This window comes from Hyposmocoma kahamanoa, unplaced genomic scaffold (genome assembly GCF_003589595.1).
Source record: "Hyposmocoma kahamanoa isolate Upper Pololo Valley unplaced genomic scaffold, ASM358959v1 202, whole genome shotgun sequence".
Classification (NCBI taxonomy): Eukaryota; Metazoa; Arthropoda; class Insecta; order Lepidoptera; family Cosmopterigidae; genus Hyposmocoma; species Hyposmocoma kahamanoa.
In genome coordinates this window covers 15,334,313-15,360,208 of record NW_020653726.1, presented here as the reverse complement: position 1 = coordinate 15,360,208, position 25,896 = coordinate 15,334,313, and the positions used below count along the sequence as shown (strand labels likewise).

At 36.7% G+C, this 25,896-nt stretch overlaps 1 protein-coding gene across 1 annotated transcript; it reads right to left on the bottom strand.

The window, feature by feature from the left end:
• Positions 1-1,768: 1,768 nt before the first annotated feature.
• Positions 1,769-25,870, bottom strand: LOC113226858 (pancreatic triacylglycerol lipase-like). Its single transcript, XM_026459639.1, has 7 exons — positions 25,740-25,870; positions 24,403-24,575; positions 15,159-15,282; positions 10,615-10,860; positions 7,252-7,434; positions 4,930-5,089; positions 1,769-3,192 (listed from the first exon to the last, which is right to left on the bottom strand). The coding sequence occupies exons 1-7, from the start codon at positions 25,789-25,791 to the stop codon at positions 2,958-2,960; spliced, it is 1,173 nt and encodes a 390-aa protein (XP_026315424.1). The 5' UTR covers positions 25,792-25,870; the 3' UTR covers positions 1,769-2,957.
• Positions 25,871-25,896: the final 26 nt, after the last annotated feature.

The following is a 25,896-nucleotide window of genomic DNA, read 5'->3' as shown; positions in this document are numbered from 1 at the left end:
ATAAGACAACTTTGTTATGTAGTATAAAATGAAGAATGTTGCGCATTTCTAGAACTAATTTGACGTATTTAATTGACTTTATGAATAGAGATGGGAAAACTGCTTAATTTTATAAACGTTAAACCGTTGCTTTTTTTAAATAGCGTGCTTTTTTAGACGCTTTTTACGTTTAAGCGCATAGACTTTTATGTAAAAAAAGCTTGCAATGTTATGTTGATAGCGTAATGCAAGAGTAGACCACTAAAGGTTTTAAGATAAGTAAGTTTATTTGTAAAACACGAGTTTTATTTTTATTCATAAAATTGTTATTCACATTGATGAAGCGAGACTTGAAACGTAATGCTTTAAAAAGTTTGCTTTTTATAATGCTTATTTTAAAAACCAAATTTTTAAAGAGCTTTTCGTTTAATGCGCCCACCTCTATTTATGAATGTACCATAATGTAATAAAATACTATGAAGAATACAGTATGTTCGGACGTCTAATCCTTAACACTACCTATACTGCCCTCCTTATTATAACTAACGTAGTCGAAATTTTTAGCGAAATTTACCTGACCTACAACCCCCTCCAATCGTTTTTTTTGTATCTTATTAAAAGAAAAACAGGTGCCCATATATCGGAAGTTACCTAAATGCAAATGTTTTTATGACAAAAGTTTTCAACATTATATGACCAAAAAAGTATTGTATCAAATGGGGATTAAGGTGGTATTCCACCGGCGAGGCGAGACGAAGATTGCAATTTTTTATAATGACTTAATATCAGTCGCGAGATTGTGGGGTACATATGATTTGAGATAAAAAAAAAAGATGGTTTCATCCGATTCTACTTCCGTTAACATATTTAATAATAATAATTTACGGGACATATTGCTCCAGCCGCGTATTTATCGCCAGATGAAATGAACACCACTGGATCTTTACTATCCACAATCACAGCGCGAGATCGCGATAGCTCGCGCGAGCAAACGAGATGTTAATCTCGTCTCGTCTCGCCAGTGGAAAACCACCTTAACATTACAACCGACATTTTGAACTCCGATGTTCTCGAAAATAGCAAGAACCGTTGTTGTAGCCGTCGCGTATTATTGTGTATAAATGGACGGTAAATAAGAAATTGCTAACGAATAATAGAATTAACTCGAATAACTATTAGAATTAACTCGAATTTTGTATTGTTTTACCGTTCGTGATACATACAATGTTTTTCATCACATTTACGAGGAAATAACTACTATGTTTATTTCTTATATGTATAAATATTGTTCACAACACAACAATTATGGTTATTACAAATGGCGGGTTTTTATTTTTTTTTATCAACAGATGGCCGACTAGCTATTCTTCCGTAAAAGTAAAATGATGAAAAAGCTTCTTACCGACCATGGCTGTAATGGGAAGATAAAAGGCCCGAGTGTTTTATTTGGGGCATTATCGTCACGCTATCCGCTATGCAATCATAATATTTACGAGCAAGTGTGATGAAAAGTATTTAACAATTTTATATAGCAAATTGTGTAGCGCCCTCTAGTGGCCCCAAGAAGAAGTAACATTCTGCATATACATTTTTACGCGGTCGCTAGCGACGGTTGTGACTATAAACTAATGGTAAAGGTAAAGGTACAGGGTTTTTTTTCTGTCATCATGATTCATTAGATTCTGTCGGATCTGTATTGAACATGGTTCCATTGTAATCACTTATTTGGCGTCATAAGTTACTTGTCAAATATTTAGTTTGAAATAAAACGTATAGTAAACATAGTGTTATTATTTATTTAATAATTTATTACGTAACATCTTTGGTCACTTCTCCAATCGACTTACAATATTGAACTTGACTTATAATTAATTAATTTAAAATAATTAAGTAAGTTTATACAGTACCAATGATTCGAAACAAGGAATACTTTTTCTTTGACTTTAGTTTACAAAGTTTTGTTGGAAGTTTTCAATAATAAAGCCCAAATTACATTGCGGCGGAAAGAATGGAAGCGGCTTTTTTTAACGAACTTTTTGTACGTAGCGTAATTTACTTGTGCTACATATAAACCAGATAGGGGCCAAATAGCAATTCTCGCGCATTCTCGGGAATACTTATAAATCCGCAGAAAGTGACGTGAAGGCAGGCGCAGTGCAATGTCAATCGTCTACGAAATAGGTCGTGTACGCACCGTGCGAGAAAAATACATGGATTGAGATGAGAAGTTGGTTTATTTGGTCGAAATGTAAAATTCAGTCGCTGTAGGTTCATGCATGCATGGGTACAAGTCGTAAAAAATACCTAGATATAAATCTTCATATTGTCCAAAAGCTTTCGATAGATCATGAAATATCTATGTATATATAGTAGTGGAGTCATTTCACAAAAATGGTTGTGAAACATTGTGACATTCAATAAAAATTTAATCATGAAATAATATGCTTTACAAATGATTGAAACAAAAACATTATCCCAGTCCATCATCCTTGTCATGTAAAAGATTTGGACTGAACGTCTACTACAGCCTTTCGCGCATATTCGAGCATTCTCGCGTATGCCTGAGCATTCTTGCGCATGCCCGAGCGTTCTTGCGCATGCCCGAGCAATCCCGCGCATGCCCGAGCATTCCCGCGCATGCCCGAGCATTCCCGCGCATGCCCGAGCATTCCCGCGAATGAGGCCAAAATACTCTTTCGTTCCGCTGCAATGTAAAGTGGCCTTAGTATATACTTGTAGAAGAAAGATGCGGATTCTAAGGCAGAATTAGGTATGTTTTTAGATCTGATCTATTGCTCAAGTCTCAAATCTTTAGGTAATAAAAGTAGGTAACTCGTCACGCTGAAACTTCGTTTGCATTGTATGTTTAACGGTCCATCCAAAACGGGAATTAACAAAAAAGGTCTGTTTCTACACTTAAACTTATTAAGTATTTTTTTTGAAATTTAGTACGTAATCATTTCTCATAAGACAGAAAATCACGCATTGTGCCAGTTCCCGTTCTCATCGTCCTCCAGGATGTCCAAGAGGTTGTTATTTTTGACCCGTCTGGCGCGTAAGCGTACGATCGGACGAGGGCGATTGCGTGGCGGTGGCGTGGTGGCCGCGGCCGCGTATTGGGCGTCGAGGCAACAACGCGCGTCGCCGATTGGCTGAGATGACGTCGGGCAGAATGGCGTTGAGAAATCCTCTACGCAGTACGCGCCGGAAGCACTGGAATAAAATCTGAAGTTGCACCAATCGTGATAGCCTTCTGCACCCTACATTCAATGGTGGTATTACAACTGGAATAATTACCTATATAGATACACGATATCAAAATAAAGCTAAGGATTTGATGCCTTTGGAGATTAGTAAGGAAAGCTAAAGTTTTTTTTTGTACCTAATATTACCAATAGCGCAAACCGCCAATCATGTGATCACCGTCATCTCCTGATACCGCAATAAAACCCAGAGAATAAGTTCCGTGTTTGTATCATGAACATAGTGGCAGCAGAGCTTGTGAAAGTTCATCCAGGGAAGTACCTTACCTATTTCTGCCGCCAAGCAGTAATGTCAGCATTACTGTGTCCCGGTTTTGAAGGATAAGGGTGCTGGTGAAATTACAAGCACATGAGACTTCAACTTATGTCTCAGAGACAGGCGCAGTGGCAGTGCCCCTCAGCTCTTTGCGATTTAAAGCTCTGAGTGGCATTGCAACTGTTATGGAAAGGCGTGAAGCTTACCATCACGAGCACGACTTGTTCGACCCGTCACTTAATATTATAAAAAAAAACATGGTATAAAAAGTAGTGTGTGCCGAAAAGTTTCGGCTCAGTCGTGTACTTGATAGACATTGTGTATTTAAGTATTTCATCGCTGTATTAGATGACGTAAATAGAAGGGCCTGATTTATACATCTTTTCAGACTTTCTACCAAATAGAAACTGGCAGACTTGGTATAGGCGTCATTAGAATCATTTTGGCATCAGATTAGTTTCGGTCAATGCGGGGTAGACCAATTATCCGGACATAAACTTTGTGATTTTCCTCTCTGGTTTTGTCCCGGCATCAGATGACGTAATCTTACGGTGACCTCTCGCTCTACAACAGAAGTTGTGTGATTATGATTTCTGTTGTTGTGAGTCATGTCAGTTTATGGTATACCTACCCAGCGAGAAGACTTTGGACATAAGAAAGTTTTTACTTAAGAAGATTGGTGCATTATTCACGATTAATTTCGCGTGCTCATTCTCATTTCTGTATGCTTAGGCTCAATTTATATTGCGGCGGAACGGGATGGAAGCGAATTTTTGTAACTAATACAAAGCATAATGAACTTTATGGTCAATTGTGTAACGTACAAACTACCTAGATACGAGCCAAAATCTTCCGCAGAATCTCGCGCAAACTCGAGAATGCTCGCGCATTCCGCGGAAGATTCTGGCTCGTATCTAGTTTGTACGTTACAGAATTGATCATAAAGTTCATTATGCTACGTACAATATCTTAGAAAAATTCATTCCATTCCGTTGAGCTTGAAGGGTAGGTCAATGCTTGAAGGTAGTAATGAGCAATGTCAAATAATGATTTATTCCACAGAAAAAAATTTTACACATGAAAACGTCGTTTTTTAAGCTACTGCTCGTTCACTACGTTGACCTCCCTGAGAAGAACAAGCAAGAATTGCTCTTTTCAAATAAACTTAAATGCTACGGAATACACTTTGAATCATAATTGTGTGGAATCTACACTCTTGTTGTGTTTCCATACTTCTTTATCTAAAACATACTCTTCAATTTTGTAATATGACTTTTCAAAAAAAATACTTTTAATGTACGTTAATTAAACTTAGGAAATGATAATCTTAATAATTAGATAAACATGTTAGACAATATAGATGTAAGTATATAGAAGATTTTTGCGCTTGATACGTCGTTGGATAGAAAAGAGATAAAAAGGTAGACCCACGTCATAGGAGCCGGTTGCCCTAATGGCACGGGCAAGGCAGAGGCCCGAGCCGGTGGCACCCGCACGGAGCACCGACGGCCGCACGGGGCGGCGGAGCGCGGACGAAACAGGCTCTCCGCTTGGTAGCAGAGGGACCAAATGTGGCTGCAGAGGGCCTCATCTGGAAATAAATGTTAAAAGATAAATTTATTTCAATATAACTTAATCTAATACAATACAGGTAAAACAAATGTAAATAAAGCTATTCTATATACAATATATAGAATCTAAATTATACAGTCTTCATAGTAAAGCTATGCATTTTAATATTAGAACTTATTGTGTAATTGCGATGCCTAAACTAAGTAAATGTATACCTGTATTTTAGTCATCTTTTTGGGCAAATTTCTTTACATTACAGCTTAAAAGGAGATTTCTATATTTAACAATATAATAATTAGTACTTATAAACATAAATTAATGGTTACCTATATAAAAACAATTATGAAACAACTGAACATGATGTACGCATATAGAGCTTAGACTATGGAAACCAAAGGACATGTTAATAATCAGCATCGATTATTCGTAGAAATAGAACAAGACATTCCCAAATCGAATATTGATCTACTTTAAACGTTTTAATCATACTTTGATTACAGTAAACAAAAGTAACAAAAAACGGTTTAACATTCAAGTTATACATTTGCATGTCGATAATGGCTTATCGATATTATGGCATAACACGAAAGAAACACCATTTTTTGCGTTCAATTTTTGTTTCCTTTTGTCCTTTCCTTTTTTTTCATCCTCTAAGATATAGAGGGACACTAAAAAAGTTTGAATTAGCGAGCTTTACGCAGATATTCTTATCGCACGTGTAAAGACGTTGATAGGAAAAGGGAAAGGTCGCGCGATTGCCCTCATCAGTCGCGCGCGCAATTGCGCACTCCAACACGCGCCAGTTTCACGCGGTCTATTCTGCGCTATTAGCCTTTACACGGACGCACTTTAAGTTGTAACAAAATCGAACACGAGCAATCGCGCGCGAATAATAATAATAATCATTATTTCGGAACCAGGTCCATAGATTGTTAGCAAGGTTACAAACTGCCTAAGTCTAAGGGGTTGGTTACACAATACATACACAGCAACATAAAATAAATAAAAACGAACAACGACGGCGGCATGCAGTCGCATCTAATGAGCGAACATCGGCAAGTCCCAGACATAGCCAGAACATACCCAAGGCGCTGCAGTAGCGCGGCAGACCCAGCAACACCCGGAACGCGTTGTTGTATTGTACGCGCAGGCCGTTGTATGTCCTTCGCGTATAGTCGACCCACAGACTGCACGTGTAAAAAGACTGACAATGAGCTTTAAAAAGTGTAATCTTTACTTGTCTTGTACGACGCGCAAAACTGCGGGCCAACTTAACAACGAACATCCAACGATCTACGCTCCCTCTCGATGTCGACGTTGTTAGAAAGGTCACCCGTGACTAAGAGTCGTATTCTAGAACTCTACTCAATGCTCAAGTCAGGATTGCACTGGAAACACGAGCACTGGAAATACGACTCTAATGGCAGGGACTTGAGTATGATTTCGAGTGCTTTAAACCATACTCAAATCCTGACTTGAGCATTGAGTAGAGTTCTAGAATACGACCCTATGTGACCCAGTGACCCAAGTACTTAAATCTCGAAACTATTTTTAAAGGAGCACCGCAAAATGTTGCATTAGGTATGATATAGTAACACTTAGTACCTGCCTTAAAAGCCATCAGCTCGCTATTCAAAACAAAAGGCTAGCTCAAAAAATTTCAAGCAGGTAATCGCGTACGATTGCGCGTGCAGGCTTTTCCGCGCACAATCTTATGTACGCCCCTGATCACGCGCGATAGAGTGATTGTGTAAAGGGGGCTAAATTGCGATAACGATGTTCATGTGAACTACTGGCCACATATGCCAGAACGTTAAATTTAAAAAAAGAATGGCTTCTACTGTCTTTTAATTTCGTTTAAATGTTCGTATACGTGGCCAGTGGTTCATACGAACATTGTTATCATGAGTCAACCTTTTTTTCTTCTTCTAAATATGTCTATGAGTATAATTTGCCTTCAAATCGCTTTCCTTCTGGTCTCTACTTTCAGATTTGTCTCCAAGATACGTACGTAGACGATGGTAAATAAACGGCAGTAAGTGCAAAATGCCGGAAGATCGGGTGTGACCGTGGCAGCATTTTATAATCGAATACAAGGCTCTAACGAACAACAACATGTGTACCAAATTTCAGCGCTTGAATAAAAAATGCCAAAGTTTCAAATTTGTTTTTTGAGCTTACTAGGAGTGTCTTCGCAATAAGGCTGGCTGCGACCTCCGTTCAAACAAAAGTCGGCGTGTCCCAACCGCGAGGCCTCGCCATAACGCCCTGCATTAGTGTGCAATACATGGACGGCGCGTGCGTCTCCTGGGTCCAGGCGAAGTGCAGGTGCGGATCTGATGAGTGGGCGAGCGGGGTCTAGACCTATGAAATTCAATACAGTTATTTCAATAAGGGTAATAATAAAGGTTTCGAAAAACAAAGGGAATTAATTGCGGCTAACTGTAATAGTAAGCAAGCTGCGTGAAAATGAGTTACTTACTCAAAAATAAACACAGAATATACCGAAAACATTAATCATATTTAGCAAACAATCAAGGGCTTGTTCAAATCACAATTATACGAAAAAAAAACTGTATTTCCGAGTAATATACTAAATTTCCGAAATATATACTATCTCACCGATATAATATATCTTACATATTTCCTACGTTGTCACTCATAACATCTTGTAAGTCAGCCTTAAATTACATGGGTAATATATGGGTAACATCATAATAAAAAGAACTGGATGGCGTGGCCACAGAATTCAGGTGTGCATGCTCCATCATCGAACTCATCGTCACTTCTCATCAGGTGAGATGGACATCAAATGCGTACCTACTTTTTTATAAAAAAAAAATCATCGAAACTGTGTTGTCTGCTGATGTTTATGAATGGTGTGAATCAATGGATTGCATCATATATCTTTATAACAGTAGCAGTAGTGCTCATTGTGAAAGAGTTCGTTCAGGATAGTACAAGCCACCTTACCTATTTCTGCCGCCAAGCAGTAATGTCAGCATTACTGTGTTCCGGTTTTGAAGGGTGACGTGTCAACTTATGTCTCAGGGTAACGGGCGCAGTGGCAGTGCCCCTCAGATCTTTGCGATTTAAAGTTCTGAGTGGCACTGCAACTGTTATGGACAGGCGTGTAGCTTACCATCAGGCGCACGACTTGTTCGTCCCGTCACTTCATATTATAAATAAAAAATTTCGTTATGAGTATCAAATTACGATCATACGAAAAATTATTTAATTTTCATTTTTATCCACAAATCTCAAAGTGGTTGTGACCACATGTCGATACTTCAGTGAAGAAAAAGCGCAATAATAACAAACTATCTTTATAAATATTTTGGTTCATTTTTAATTTTTAATTTTTATAGCAATTACCTGCCTACGTTACGTAAAAATCACATCTTTTCACGAAAACCATTTTTCGACTAAACCGATGGAAATAGCTGAATATATAAGCCAATTACACCCATAGATAATTTTATAAATATATAATAGATAAATTTCTTCGAAGTATCGATATCTACACATTACATAGACTTTAAAAAAAATAAAAACTAAGTGACGGGACGAACAAGTCGTGCGCCTGATGGTAAGTCCATAACAGTTGCAGTACCACACTGCCTCTGTCTCCGAACGGTTACCACACTGGACTGCCACGCAGAGATCCCGGGTACGATTCCCGGCCAGGGAGAAATATTTGTATGGCTTACATTTATTTCTCTCGTGAGTTTGGGTGAAATTTATGGTTGTCTTTGTGTTTGTCCATGGCACCTGCAAGTGCGACACAGGGCAATTTATTTATTTATTATTTCTGCTTCCCTGGACGAACTCTTTCACAAGGAGCTCTACTGCTTCTTAACACAGACACATGAACATTAAAACCTACTAAATCAACCTACACCTTGCATTGCTAATTTGCGGTATGAAAATACTTTTATAATAATGTATTATCTTTGTAAGTTATTAAAATACATACATATATGTATAAAGATTTCATATCAGCAAATGCAAGTGCATAGTAGTACCTACCTATACACAGGATTGCGTCGTATGACGATACTCTTGCGTCGTTGCCGTCGCGCTGCATGCCTTCTTATGTACTATATAATGATATGAAATAATATACTACGCAATTTTAGGTACCCACCTACTGTAGTTGCATGCATAGCGTAAATCCAACATTATTTTGAAATGTAGATTGATATCAGTTTGTGTATTTTCGTTCATAAAATAGCAGCGGAGAAAGATATTTATAATCCCCGAAAACACAGTGTTAACTGAAAACAATGTTGGTCGGAATTTTGTACATATGAAACTTGAGAAGCTTTACCACAAACACGAAACACCATTTACTAAGTTAGTAGCAGTAGAGCTTGTGAAAGAGTTCGTCCAGGTGAGTACTACCAACTTACCTATTTCTGCCGCTAAGCACTATGTGAGCATTACTGCGTTTCGATTTAGAAGGGTAAGCGTGCTGGTGAATTTACAGGCACATGGGACTCGTCAATTTTTGCCTCAGGGTGATGGGCGCAGTGGCAGTGCCACTCAGATTTTGCGATTTAAAGCTCTGAGTGGCACTGCAACTGTTATGGACAGACGTGTCGCTTACCATCCGGCGCACGGATAGTTCGTTTCATCACTTGGTATTCAAAAAAAGTACCAGTAGAGTTCCTTGTGAAAGAGTTCGTTCAGGAAAGTATTTCTGCCGACAACTAGGCAAACTACAAGCACATTGGATTTGTCAACTTTATGTTTCTGGGTAACAAGCTTAGTGACAGTACCCCTCAGGTCTTTGCGATTTAAAACTCTGAGTGATACTGCACCTGTTATGGGTAGACGTATATCGCTTAACACCAAGGACCGGACAACGGATATATCCGCTCACTTGATATCACAAAAAATGTTTATATAATACGCTTAATGCGTGCCCTGACACATTTCACCCACAAATCCATCCACGCTCTATCTCCCACATACCACACGCACGCACATTCTACCCCAACACACACACACACACACACACACACACACACACACACACATTTAAACACACACACACACATTCACACGCATACTCACATTTACCCATGCGCACAGCTAACCTTTTTGCATTAACTATTTTTTGGTTTGTGTTCATTTCTTGACAAATTTTCCATGTTTTTAATATTTAAGTTATTTTTATTTCAAAATTTTTCAAATTGTTTAAGTAGTTTGTTGTGCGAATTCGATCACCAATTATAATTGGCTAAAGTTTATGTTACCATTGGGGTTAGGCGCTGCATGCTGAGATACAGGTTTAATCCTAGTTCGGCTGCAGAGGCTTACATAATTTGAAGTGTACAATTTTCTTAGCCTTATTTTATAATTTATAAATAATTATTTTGTATGTCTGCACATTGTTTAAAGTAAATAAACATTATTATTATAATTATTCTTCGTGACGAAATGGTATACATAGCACTTTAGTAACGAAAGTCACACACTAGTCACAAAACTTCGCTTCTGTTCTGTTCCGCGGCAATGTAAATTGAGCTCAACACTTACCAATAATCCGGTTCAATCTAAACGTCAAGAAATTTGCAATGATGCCGCACATGTGGGCACCAAGAGAGTGTCCGACGCAAGTTAGTCTATCTGGCCGCAGGCCTGCGCGTCGGAGGGTCCCTAGGGCATCTGCAGCGCAGCGCGCCACGGGCCTCAGATTGTGTACTGCAGCCACGTAGCATGGAGGTTGGCAGAGATTGCCCCAGTCCAGCATGAACACGTTGTATCCTCCACGACGGATGTAGGCTGGGTACATGAAATGTAAATTTTTAAGAAGGTTTGCTCGGAAGGTGTGAAATATGGAGATGGAGAGTTATTACGAGAAAGAAAGGTCAAATTAAGATGGATTGATCGTGCAAAAGATTGTATGTGCATGACAAAAAATAACAATGTTTTGGGTAACGCGAATATTGTAATAGTTGTACAGATTCCCTCTCTCTCAATACATTGTCTTACTTATGTGTATGTACAGTCGATGCTCTAAGATGGCCGACATTTTTGTTTCGAGAGTCTTCTTACGCATTTTAACAAAGAAGTGTAAACAAATTCCAGCTTTTTGGTAGAAATTTGTATTTATGTAATATAATTAAAGATCAAGTTGGCTTGATATGTCTCTTAAAACATGATTCACTAATGATGCGTCCTTATGTCATACCGAAATGAATTCTGCGGCGCAAAGGTCAAATGTTGAGTTTGTTTATAACACTTTTCTTCACACTGATCTACTCAGAACCAAATAGGACGCTTTCGCAACCGTACTTCGCAACCTCGGTCACGAGGTCAGGTATCTTAGGGCATCGAGTATACTTTTCGTTATTTTTTTAATGCAGTTTACCGCTGATGGTTGACTGCGCCTCCGGACAAAAGGGCGAGCTGGAGGCTCTAAACCCGTTTAAGCATTTAAGTAGCGGGCCTGATTGCGCCAGGTGTGGAGGGACGCTACTGAAAACTTCCGCCAAAAGGGCGTTAGTATGAATATAAATCTACGCGAGTACACGCTGAACTGGGGGTGTATTCTCGTTCTCCGTCCCACATTCGTCCGAATCAATTTCTGTGAAATAAGTAGGTAATACTCCACCAAATTAAATGGTACATGATATAAATGGAGCTTCATACTTGGCATTGTATTTTGATTTTGTTGAGTATTACTTATTTGATTGTAATTGCAACGGACGAATGTCAGACGGAGAACGTTAGTAGAACCCCTGAGACGCAAATGACCCCAAGTAATAAGATAAAGACAGGTTTGTTACATAGGTAGCTTAAACTCAGCGGGATGTCACCACGTCTAATTACACAGGAAATTATTTATATTTATATCTTTATTTTTGGGTAATTATTGTACACCAAAATATCGACTTAATAAATTACATCGAACTTCGGAAATAAAATAATAATAACTGCTTTTACCTATGTATTTTGTATGAGTGATAATAGCAGGTTATTTTGACATAGATATGCTTTAAGTGCTTTATAAATTATCCACAAGCGGGGGCAACACAACAGAGTACAAGTTTATTATGTTCTTTACTGAAAATGTGACGTAAAAGAAAGAAAATAGATAGGTAATTAATTACAGAGTAATCAAACTCATAATGCAAAATTCTACCGTTAAGTTACTATCAACCGTGAAAATAAAGCACACGATTGTGCTGTTTATAAAATACATAAGTCAGTATATATTTATTTACCAAAACGCTTCAAGCTCGTTTCACCACGTAAAAGAACATTGAAAAACATATATTTATTCCTTGTCTCAGGTATAAAAATATAATCTCATTTATCTACATAACTCATCAATAAGGCGGTAAAAAATGCGGGGTCGGCGACTGCGGAGAAAGTCATGGGAAATGCACTCGGTGCATCGCCTTGCATATAGGTAACACTGCGGTGTACGGATGCACGTAAATAGCAAAGGATAATAAATAACCGAGTTTACTTTCACTGCGAGCTGTGCGCATGAGTGCTTAACTTGACATAAAGTAATTTCTTGGTTTCACGGTTTCATCTTTCAAAATTTCCAAGTGAAGCTCTTAACAAGTCGACTAGACTAAGAAGTCAAATAAACCCGCCAGATATACATAATATCTTAGACATAATATACGCATTTTTTAATTGCAAAACACAATATTTGTCTCTCTCGGAAGTTGTTGGAAATTCAGCTCCTTTAAACACAGGAATCGAGTTCAAGTAGTAAATTCATTTAATGTTTGTAATATAATGTAATATTTATTTATTGAGAATTGGCAAAACAGCCATCAACTTGAAAATTTATAACAAAGAATTGAGCAACAAAAATATAAAAACTCAAATCGTGTCTCTTGTTTTTTTAAAAAGCTGGTTGATCAAAAAATCCAAAATAAACCTCATTTTCACCATGAATTATAAACAAAACAATAACTTTTTCTTTTAAAATGTTATAATTATATTGTCTATGGTAATTTTAAAAATAATATTTTAGCGCGCATTTTAAGAATAGGCGGGAACGTTTTAAGTTTATAATTCATGAAACACGTCCAGAACTGGCGAATCATAAAGGTGTCGTATTCCATTATGAAAATGCCAAACCATACACATAACTACAAAGTCGTCAAAACCTATTGCAGTTAAGTTGAGATTTATACCCCATTCATCGTATTTGCCCGTCAGATTTTCATTAGTTTCGCTTTCCGGCGTCGAAATGTGCATTTATTTTTTTATTAAAAAAAAAAAAAAAAATTACCGTTTTTATTATAGGTACAAGCATCGAGTATATAACCAGAAATAGAGACGAAATGTCATTTAATTTGTTTGATAACTATTCTGCCATATCATTACTGTGACAACTGCGCTGCGATTGTCAGTCCGAATTCGAAACAATTGACGGTGTCGTCAATGGGTGTCGTCAATTGTTTCAGTTCAAATCGACCAGTTAACTAGAGCTTTGCTACAATAGACGATAATTGCACAATTACATATTTAATATTTAATTACCGGTGAAATATGACTCCGTTTGTTTTGTAATTAGATGTTTTGGTGTTTTTCCCTACGCCACTGAATGGAACAGCACGCCATTATTAGAGATTTATTACAATAAATACAGAATATTTTTGGAATATACGGAGACGTAAACACAGATCGGTTGTTGGCGCTGTACTATTTCAGCTGTCTAATTTGTAATTTCAGTGCAAACGAGAGTTGATATTTATAAGTGATGTATCACTGATGAGTTACCAGGAATGCATGGCCCTTATTTTGTCTCTATTTCTGGTTATATACTCGATGGGTACAAGGTACAAACAACCTTCCGTAGGAAATGAAAATATTTTTCCTTTTAAACCTTTCGTACTTCATTTTAGATTTTTTCCGATTCTATGTAACAAATTTTCAAAAGGATTCTGTTTCAGGGGCTCTACTAACGTTCTCTGTCCGACATTCGTCCGATACAATTACAGTCAAATAAGTAATGCTCGACTAAATCAAAATACAATGTCCAGGATGAAGCTTCATTTACATCATGTATCATTTAATTTGGTCGAGTATTACGTACTTATTTTACAGAAATCGATTCGGACGAATGTGTGACGGAGAACGGGAATAGAGCCCCTGAAACAACAGTAAGTATGAGAATAGAGTAGCTGTACCCCTAAAACTGACATAGCTACCCAAAGGTATTTACATAATCTCGCAAATCTATACATTTTTAGGTTCTTTGTCATCAATTTGTAGAATTTTGGTTGAAATGTATGTACCATTGATTTGAAATATAATGTTCCCTTCTCGTCTTTAAATTTCAGAGAGAAACCTGAAAATTTTTTACGTTTCCTTAATACGCAAATTTCAACTTTTCGTTGTTAACCACAAAAGGAAATTTTTTGCGGATAAATAAAGTATTTTTTCATATTTTAATGTTAGAAGAACCAATTCGTGTTTAAGTGTTGATAACCCAGAAACAAAAATCATGTTACATAGTGTTAACTCTATGTTAACTCGACACTGTAGTGCCTCAGAGATGTTCGCGGAGGCTAGGATTGATGGTTTTCAGGCAGTCATTCACAGGAGAGTGGCATCCCTGTTGGGCAAAGTGAGAGGCGGTACCAACAGTCTTCTTAAGATGGTAGCAGTGAGGATGGAAAGCCCATTCCATACTTGTCCATGAAATTTAACACTTTACTTTCTACTAACATTGTTGTAAGTACCTACTAACACCGTATGGACATGTAACTGTACCTACTGTTTAAAATAAAATTCTTTCATTTCATTTCATAAAAGCACAGAGCACGGGCATGGGTGCGGGTCGGGCGCGGATCGGGTCGGGACCGCGACGGGTCTAATTCCGTGTATTTATTTATATGGACGTGTGCGCGAGATTTACTTTGTTCTTGTCGTCCATATAAATACACGGAATTAGACACGCCGCGGTCCCGACCCGACTCGCGCCCGAAGCGCACCCGCTCTTTGTGTGTTTCACGCTTTATTGTCCGATTACCTATAACACAGTTAAGTATTTAGAATTTAACAAAACTTTTCAAATATATAAATAAAAAAAGAACATCAATATTAACCATCCCTGAGCACAGTGATGGGCAGGGAGTCGTCACCACCCGCGTACCCGTGTATCAACAATATGGTCTCGTGTGTCGGCTCCCAACCGCTCTGCCGGAGCCAGTCTTCACTGGATAGATCTACCTGAAACAAATAAAAATAGTCAGGCATAGTATGCTGAACACGCTGGTTAAAATCCAGCCATATTGAAGAAATGTTTCTTAGTGTTCGATCTTGTTTTATAATTCCAAATGACAGGTAACAAGTGACAGGCTTGGTGTGGAACAACACGCATGTCAATAACTGTTGCGGTGCCACTCAGAGCTTTAAATCGCAAAGATCTGAGGTGCACTATGCACCAGTCACCCCGAGACATAAGCTGACAAATTCCATGTGGCTGCAATTTCAAAATCGGAACGCAGTAATGTGAGCGTTACTGCTTGGCGGCACAAGTAGGTAAGCTGGACGAACTGCTGCTAAGAAACAAACTAGTGGAATAATTTCACAAAAAAAAAAGTTAAGATCCTGGTAGTAAGACATTGTGATATTCAATACACTAATATTAACAATAATCAATTATTAAATAAGTAATACGCGGTAATGAACATGAAACTATTTTTTCGCGTCTAAATCGCATATATTCGTTTTCATCCGTTATTATAAAAAAAAAAAATATATCTTTGAACGCATGTGCACTTCACGCCCTTTTCCTTCACCACACGTGTACACTAGGATTGTGCTGATGCTTGTTTTTTTACATATCAGATGCTGATTTTACATATCAAAAATTGCGGAAAACGTACATCCTTACTGAATCAATCTAGACATGAAAAGCTTTCTATTTTCTGTGGTATTATAATAAAATATTATTTCAATGATTTTGCGACACTTATTAATAAAAGAATCAATCTGCATGAAAACAATAAATCTGCCTAGCTTAATCCTTCTGGAATTTTATCAAAATTATACCTTAAAAACAACAGCTGAGCTGCTTTTTAGTATTTTTCTGGAAGGTTTGTCAATTATTCCAGCGTGCGTTTTAGGCCACATCGTGACTCGAAAATCCACTGGTGTATACCACTTTTACGCTGATAGTCTCAATAATTAAATTAAGAACATTTTCAATTAATTAGGCGTTTAGCACTTTGTAGATGGCTGAGTCTAAAGGAGGATGAAATAAAGTCGCCCATTTTTTGGGGAGGCGTTGTACGGTGGTCGGTTGTTACTATATGTTTATATATTCAAGTCCTTCATGTTTCCGTTGACACCTTCAGTATGTCAGCGGGCATAAAAGAATGCGTCCGAAATACCGCTACCTGTCCTCGAGGGTTCTCGCTTCATTCATAAACAATACGCCTCGTCACGACGCGGCACTAAATTTAAACATTTGTACGTTCAACTGTTTCTACTCGGATGACCCGTATAAGTAGGTTCTTAGAACACTGTTTAGAAAGGAAGTGATATCTAGGTATCATCATGTTCTCAATAGTTGTAGTAGTATGTATGTAAATAAGTGTCAAAGTCAACTAATCTTTATTTCATAAGTAGAGTCATTCGGGTCAAGTGTGCGCACTTTTGTAATTTAGGGATTACTGTACGTAAAATGTAAGAGAAACTTAAAGGTATGACGTTCAAATAAAGCATTTATTAGGCTCTAAATTTGAATAAGAACTATTTTCTTCTTGCTAACATTAAACGATCAAAAATCGGAATGCGTTCACTTGACCCGCATTGCACAACACCCTTACGGGGTAAATAGACGCATATGGTATATGTGAGCACAGATTGCTGCTCACAGACAAAATGAATATAAAAATAAAGAAAAGTATTCTGTATTTTAAAAAGTAGACATGTTAGTTATTTTTATATAATTGATCATTGCATATCAGTTGAAATTATCACTAACATTAAGTCTAAGTTAATATGTATTATTAAGATCAATCCACTTCTGGTATAGGAATATTAATTAGAACAATTCTTAGAATCATCAATACATACAAACAAAATAAAGACATTCTTGTTACACACTATATTTACTTATTTATTTATTTTTATTTTATATGTAACATAAAAAATTATAAACAGAAAAAATAACATCTTATTATTTTAGTAAGTGGTGTCAGTTCGGGTTTTTGTCTAATACAATTTTCCCCACACTTTCCAGAGCAGTGAATTGCAAATGAATGATCGCAAAATATTAGAAACCGAATATAATCTCTAATTTTTTCTAGAAATGTAGCATAAATCTGTTCATAATTGAGTTACCGTTAATATGAGATGAAAAATATAGGTGTTACAATGTTTTCTGAAACCCAAAAATCTATGGACGTATACAACAAAAACAGGCTTTTGCTTAAAAAATCTAAACCGACGACCGCGCGTCCAAGTTTGAACTCGGAATTAATTAGCCACTCAGGCGCCTTGACCCAAACAACCACCTACCCCCTTCCTCCGGTCTGGAGCTATATCTCCTGCGCACATTTACCCACTGCGCCTGAGCGCATTCATGAGAGTCATTCGGGGTAACTGATTACCCCGAATGACTCTAAGCAAATTGTACTTGAAATCGTCACATCGATTAAACTCTACTGCTCATTCGTAAGGCAGATTCCAACTTTAGGTGTTGCTAATATTTGTATACATTTATCATTTACAATCGAGACAACCTGCAAGAGCTAAACGGGCCACTGCCACGGATTTTTGTCCATCAATTACGCCGAAGCTGTATATTAAACCTAATATAGTTTAAAGTTTTTGTTTCACTATAGTTTTAAGCCTCGTGATAGGCAAATTTTGAATATCAACCGGAATCTTATTACCTACATTGATCCTTAAATGCATTTGTGATTTTGTGAAGGTGACTGTCAGGAACAGTCAATTAATTTTTATTCCTCATGTTAATGTTACGTCGATCACTATTTAAAAAAAAATATTCTTGTTAACTTGATTACATTTTCATAAATATACTGTGACGCTAGTCTAAGAATGTTAATTTTCTAAACTTATTTCTCAAAGAGATTCTGGAGTCCAGATTGTGTTCAAAGAATCTACATGGAATCAGAAATATATAGGGCGCACTATAAGTTTTCGGAACTGGCCACTTAAATAAACAATATTTAAAAAGTAATTACAATATTTGAAAACGGAACTCTTTGGCTGTAGAATACAGTTTCTTTCATCTGACTGTCACTTGTTTTTTCCATTGTGGCGTCATTTTAGAAATTGGTTGTCTACATTAGCATGGATTTAACTCGTGAAAATTTTCGTAGTATGATTTTCTACGACTTTAAGTGTAATGTAGCAGGTAACGAAACATGGATTTACGATCCCAAAACAAAGCAGCAATCGAGCGTATGGGTCTTTCGAGATGAGCCGAAACCAACCAAAGTGCCGCGCGTGCAAAGTGCCTCTAACCGGATGATTGCTTCTTTTTTTAATAAAACTGGACACGTGGCTACTGTTGCTTTGGAGAATCGTTGTACCGTGAATAGTGATCGGTACACGACTATTTGTTTGCCGGAAGTTATTGACAAACTCCGTAAAAATAACCGTAAACGCCGTTTCATCTTGCACCACGATAATGCCAGTTCTCACATGGCCAGACAGGCAAATGAATATTTGAAGGTGAACAACGTTGACCTTATGAGCCATCCCGCGTACAGTCCCGACTTGGCACCTTGTGACTTTTATTTATTTCCAAAATTTAAGAACCAGTTACGCGGTCAACGATTTTCATCACCTGAAGAGGCTGTCGAAGAGTATGAAAAATATGTTTCAGAGATTGTCACGGAGGAGTGGCATAAATGTTTTCAAAATTGGTTCATTCGTATGAAAAAGTGCATTAACGCTAACGGAGAATATTTTGAGAAACAATAAATTCAGTCCGGTAACTTGTACTGCGCCCCACGTATGTACGAGTATATTGGACGAAAGAAATTACTACTTTGCTGCTTTGTGTATAAATGTTTGTTATTTTTTTAGATAATTACTTAGAAAGTAGAGAACTAAATTCAACTTATATTTTACGTATGTAGGACATGTATATGCATGGATTTGACTGCACGATTTATTTAAAATTCAAATTAAGAAGCCGCAAATGCTACGCGCATTAATTCGATGCTTGCAAATATCGCAGGCCAAGTCTGTGTCTGTGGCGACATTGAACTGCTTTCCACAATTTCTAACTTGTTTTAGTAACATTGAACACTTGTAATTGCATACAATGAAGGTGAAACAACTGTTAAGTTAATATAGTTGTAATGTAGTAATTAAAAACTAATTTATTTTTTAAATAAAAATATTTTGGTAACTGCTTCCGTGGCCGAACGGTCTGGACTGCCACGCAGAGGTCTCGGGATCGGTTCCCGAGCAGGGAAAAATATTTGTATGGCCTACATTTATTTATTTCTCTCGTGAGTGTGGGTGTAGTTTGAGGTTGTCTATGTGTGTGTGTCCATGGCACCCGCGGTACATGAATGTGTGCGTGTGTGCGTATGATATAATAAAGCCATATGTGAGCATAATGTCAAAGTGCTTTTATCACATAAAAGTTATAAAAATAAATCGAACTACATGGAAAAAAATAATGCATCGCACTGCTAAACACAAAAAAACAGACGAATTGAGAATCTCCTCCTTTTCTGAAATCAATTAAAACCATTATCATCATTTCAGCCGAAAGACTGCTGAACGTAGGCCTCCCTCAAAGAACGCCACAACGACCGGTCTTGTGCTGCTTGCATCCAGCGGATTTTCGCAAAAAAGAACAAATTCTATACAAAATTCCGCGATTTTAGAAGCAGGTATTATCCACTTTGTAGTTGTATATTCCTTTAAATAACTTTTGTCTATAAAAGCACAGAGTATCTACTTTTATCTGAACCAATTGCTTTTATATTAAAGACACGTCTAAAGCAATCAAATAAATACATTACATACTTATTCTTTATGGGAACATTCACATAATAAATGAAAAACGCATGCGCTATTTCTCATAATAAGCTCTGCCGACGAACAACACTATTTGGAACTGTTGTTATAAAATTAACTAGCATCATTCCTTTCATACATCTTATTTTACAAGAATATCAACTAGTTATGTATACATTATACAATCGAATACGTAGGCATATGTCGGTTTTATTAGATACATAGAATGGAAAAAGACGTGGGAATATTGTAAAAAATAAACAATGGATATATCTAGCTAATTAATGCTTACGATTGTCACATGATAGAGACGTAAAAAATACTTAGTAGAATTTGTATTGTGTAAGTCAGTAAATTAATTTATAAACCGTTCTGTATGTTTCAAGCTATTGTACTATTTGGTGCCTTCGTAACACTCAATGAACTCTTGGCATCAACATCGGAGTGCAATCTGCTTGCGTAGCGATGGGCGGCTGTGTTATGAATGCTTCTGTTCGGCTGTCAACAGATGGACGGCACCGTCTGTAGTTAATGCGCCGAGATATAAATAAATTATAAATAACTCACACACTCCCAGCCCCGCACTAGGGAAACCCTACATCGCGGGTTCCATGGACACGCACATTGGTAGATAACCATAAATTACACCCAAAGTCACGAGAGAAATAAATGCTGGCAATACAAATACTTCTCCCGGTCCGGGAATCGAATCCGGGACCTCTGTGTGGCAGTCCAGCATGGCAACCCTTTGGCCAAGGAGGCAGTTTCCATATCGATTGCATGCAGTCCAGATTTCAAATGCATGCAGTCGAGACTTCAACTGAATACAGTCGAGATTTCAGCTCCATGCAGTTCAGAGAGTTCAACTGCAAGAGTCGGCTGCAGTCGATGTGTACGATAGCCCGAGAATAAAAAAATGCAATTGTAATTCTTAAGAGAGAATATATGATTATTTTTGTGTCTGAACAATTTGAACTTTAGTAGTAAAGACGAAAGGAAACGATTACTTGAGGGTTTACTCAATTTAATGGTAAAACAAAAATACGTTGGTGAAATTTTCTGGAAGCGTTTATGTATCATTTACATTTGTTTACATTTTTTTTTATCACAAATTTCACCGTAGCGTACAATTGGGGACGTGAATTTGTTGACAAATAAAATTTAGAATTTCGATGGTGTTAATAAAAAGTAAGTCAACGTTTGGAAACATAAATTTTCTGAATACTGTGATAAACCGCAATTAACATCTTCCATTTCGACGTCAACAAATACACTGAGATCCTGAAATTGGCGCACGGGATTAACTGCACAAAGTCAGTATTGACTCTATTGACTGCGTGCAGTTGTATATGTGAACTTTGCGCATGCAGTCTGTCTAGTAGCAGCCGTATTGTAAAAGGGTGGGTGCCAAACTCTCAACTGTTTTAGTATAATTTATACATATACCGTCCTGTCACTGTTTACGTATTAGTTTACCGACTGTAATGGCGTTTAAACATACAATAAACAAGAGTTCTTAGGTTTTCGCGATTGTTACACATAGGAAATGAAACTACTTTTCCGGATTTAAATCGAGAGGCCATTGAAATTAAAAAACATCCTAACTTCAACAGGGAAGATGGTTTCTCCGTACCACCAGTTTGGGATCCAGTATTTCCTCTGATGAAAAATCCTAAACAGACGTAAGACTGCAGCACTAATGAACATGTTTTAATTTATTCTAATTTTCATAATTAATTAATAATAAATATAACTTAATAAAAATTTTAAATAAAATAATTTGTGAAACATAATGTAGCGTAAATTGGAATATTTCTTTGTAAAATTAAAAATAAGGTATTTAATTAATAACTTTTGTAACTATAGTGTAAAAAATAGGGTGATTTGCATTAATATTAGACATAGCTGGTTGATGACTGTACCACCTCAGTCAACTGTCACCATATTTTGGTTGCATTAATTAATTTGTTTATTGTATAGGAAGTGAAACTATTTTTTCGGATTTAAATCGCGTATACTTGTTTTTTCAAACAAACCAATATTTCGGACCCTATTGTCACGAAAGATGACTGGACGATTTTTGTTCCAGATGATAATATATGTCATATTGATTTTGTTTCATTTTTAACCAACTTTAAAAATAGGAGAAGGTTGAAAAGTTCTTCATTTCGACTGTATTTTTGTGTGTGTATGTTACGCGATTGTTAGAAAGGGGGTGCCTCTATTCCTAGTGCCTATTCAAATTTGAAGGCAATATTCCACCTGTTAGGGTGGAAAATTTTTGGATTTCACTACTCAAAACTTGAAAATGAAATGAAAATTCCACAAAAATTTTATAAAAAAAATTACGATTATGAATTATAATTATTAATTATTATCTAAGATCCAGATACGAATCCAGAGCTAATACCAAATACATTTTCGAATAATATGATAACAACAGTTGTGAGGTAGCACCAGGGTGCTAAGGTAAATATTCACAAGATTGTGAGGTATAATGTATAACCTTTACCATGCTTCTCGTTCGTCTATGTGTACAAATATAATTATCAATATTTACAGACTAATACGGTAATGGCAACGGCAGGTGATTAGACACTAATTATAAATGGAACTCTACATGTCATCATTACAGAATGTGTCAATGTGTCTGGTTGTTGATCGGGGCGTGCTGATCCCAAATATGAGATACCTTTAACAAATTGAATATTAGGCATGGTACAAATAGCATGAAAGAAGGCTCAACATCATTGTAGAAAAGACAGTGTTGCGCAATATGTGTGGCGTAACTCTTGGAAACCAAATGAGAAACGAAATTTTTGCATTATGCAAAAATGATCCCAATTTTGTGGATTGTACCTCAAAAAATATCATTTATAATGTTTTAGCAAGCAGTAGCGCAGTGGCGCGGTGGCGGTGGCGATCATATCTTTTACAATTGAATGCTCTGAGTGGCATTTCAACGCTACGGACAGGCGCGTCGCTTGACACCAGGCGCATGACTTGTTCGTCCCGTGGCTTGGTATTATAAAAAAAATAATGTTATTGTTTAAATATAGTAGAATATTGTCACGAAGTATTATTAAATAATGGAGTGTAGTAACGTAAAATATTATTTAATATGTCACGAAAATTTTCTATAATACTTTATAAAAATTGCCACCGAAATTAGGTACAGAAATCTTATCTGAAAAGTACCCAAATGACACATTGCCACATGGCAATGTATTGTAAAAACGGTGTACCAAGTAGGTACAAAATCTACGCTTATTATTAAATTTATTTACGACAGAGAAATAGGCACACAATCTTCGAAAACAACAAATGTAGTCATGAATAACAAGCAGTTGAAACCAAATAAAAATTCTGAAGTGGTCACATGTTAACACTGTTTATATGTTTCGTAAGTTTCGAAATTCTTTCACATTTTATCATACACGCAAGTAGATGTAGAACTTTATCTAGCTATGAGATAATTACTTGCATCACAGAGGTTGATATCTTGATTGAGTAATTGTTGTACTTCTGTTACTTACTAAAGATAAAATGTCTTTTTTATGATAACTGTTTTGAGATCACAATCTAATTTAGTTTATAATACTGAATTTAGAGGTCCGAAATTGCTCAGCACGTTAGTCCGAAAGTATTCTACAAAATACTACTTTATTTTCGAAGTGTAACAAAAATAAACTAAATTGTTTATGTATTAAGGGATAGAAGAATTGCTCTTTATTTTTATAATTATTATTTGCATATCGAGTTCTCAGGTTTTCGCGATTGTTATACATAGGAGATGAAACTTTTTTTCGTATCTAACCAACGTTTCGTGACAGTAACCAGTCAGCCGTGACCATAGACCTGTAAAGGGCCCGAAACGTTAGATCCGAAAAAAAATGTTTCATTTCCTCTATTATTTCCGCATGTTTACTACACGCTTAACTTCCATCTAATCTTTATCGATACCTCTTATGAACACTACGCCAACTTTTTAGACCAGTTCCGTTTTCATTATGTTTTTTGTTTCTTTAGTTTTATTCACATAATTTGTGTTTTTTTGGAATTTTGTTTTTTGTTTCTTTATTTTTTGTTCACAAAATTCGGGCAGCATAAAATTAGTAAATAAATATGGCTGATTACAAAAATTAATAAAAAAATAAAGTTGGCGTGTTGTTCATTTGAGGTATCGTTATGACCTTCTGTTTAAAGAGTGTTTTTCTCAAAATGCATTACAACAGCATTATGGTAATGGCGTATTCTTGAGTATCGTACGTTCGTTTACACCGTTCCGTATATTGGCAAAAAGCAAGTGATTATTGTAACAAATGAGTAACTTACCACTCGCTTTTCAGTAGCACCCTCAGTGTAAAGATGAAGTTTGACGTCAGGATCTGGGCAGGGTTCCCGTTCGCGTCGCCAGATGCAGTCCTCGAAGGTAGCATTGCTGAAATTGTCATTGTGAAGAAGCAGCGCTTCTTTAATCGGGTTCCTATGGGATTCCGCTAGGCATTCTGAAAATAAAACCTTTGTTATTTGTGATGGAATAAATTTAAAAATAAATGATTTTTCGTAATGAGACCTCCGTGGTCGAGTGGCTTGTTTGACCGGCTTTCGTGGTGTCGCCATCTCTGAGGTTCTGGGTTCCATCCCCGGTGGGATCAACATCAACAACATCTGGGTGTTTGTGGTACCGTCCTCATTTCCGATTTCCATAACACAATTGCTTTAGTAACTTACTTTGGGATCGGAGCAACGTATGTGATGTTGTCTAATAGTTATTTATTTATTTATAATGAAATTTGAATGAAGTTGTTATAAAGAACTGAAGTGTATTACAAATTTAATTTTTTTTTTTTAGTAATAGGTAAGTAAGGACGAGCTCATTCACAAAGACCTCTATTGCAACTAAATTAAGAACTTTCGTGAACTGTATTGTATAGTTACTACACTATAATTGTATTGAATTTTACTTATTACATTTTTTAACAAAAATAAATAAAATAATAAACATTTTCACTTCTCATGCTCTTAAAGTTTGTATTTATGTTGGGTGTAGGCTGCATAAAATAGGATTTTATGCTCTAGTGCATAAAATAAGGAAAAACCATCACATTAAGTAAATACGTCTAATTGTCGTAATTTTACATTCAATTTTAATTAAATAATCGTTTATTTGAAATATTGCTGTTTAATTTCCTCGCAATCGAAGTGAAAAGCAGAGTGTACAACTCGTTCATAAAACCCATTTTAGCCTCGACTTAAGTATCCACCCTCGCCTGCGTCTCGGGTAAAATGACGCGTTTCAAGCACTTGTTGTATAGTCTACAATTAGTTTTCCACAAGACAGAAATTACAATATTGGTACACTAGTATAAAATAAATCTAAGTGATATCTACATACAAGAAATGTGAAGAAGCATTGCTTATTTTCAGTCTGTAATAAACCCCGTACCAAATAGTGAGACAGATGCGTTAACACAGTACAAAGCTTGAAGATAGTTTAAGTATATTTCTGACACATTTTTCAGTATAAAATTTGATATTGGTTGATTAAATAGGACCACTGACGTTACTTACAACGGGCCGTGGAAAAGTGTGTACAACTCGTAAAGGTATATGTCAATGTTTCCACCGCACAATCGATCCAGTGGTGCAGCTGGTAAGCGTTTACTTACCAGTAACGACAGCAAGAACAAAGAAAGCGAAGTGCACTTGCGATCGCGACATCCTGATGCGCAGGCGCGGCGGTCACTGGAGGAATACACCGCTATAAGCAGGTCGACATTGCACGCTGAATACTTAACAGTTGTTAGGTGGTGAGGGGCAAGAGTG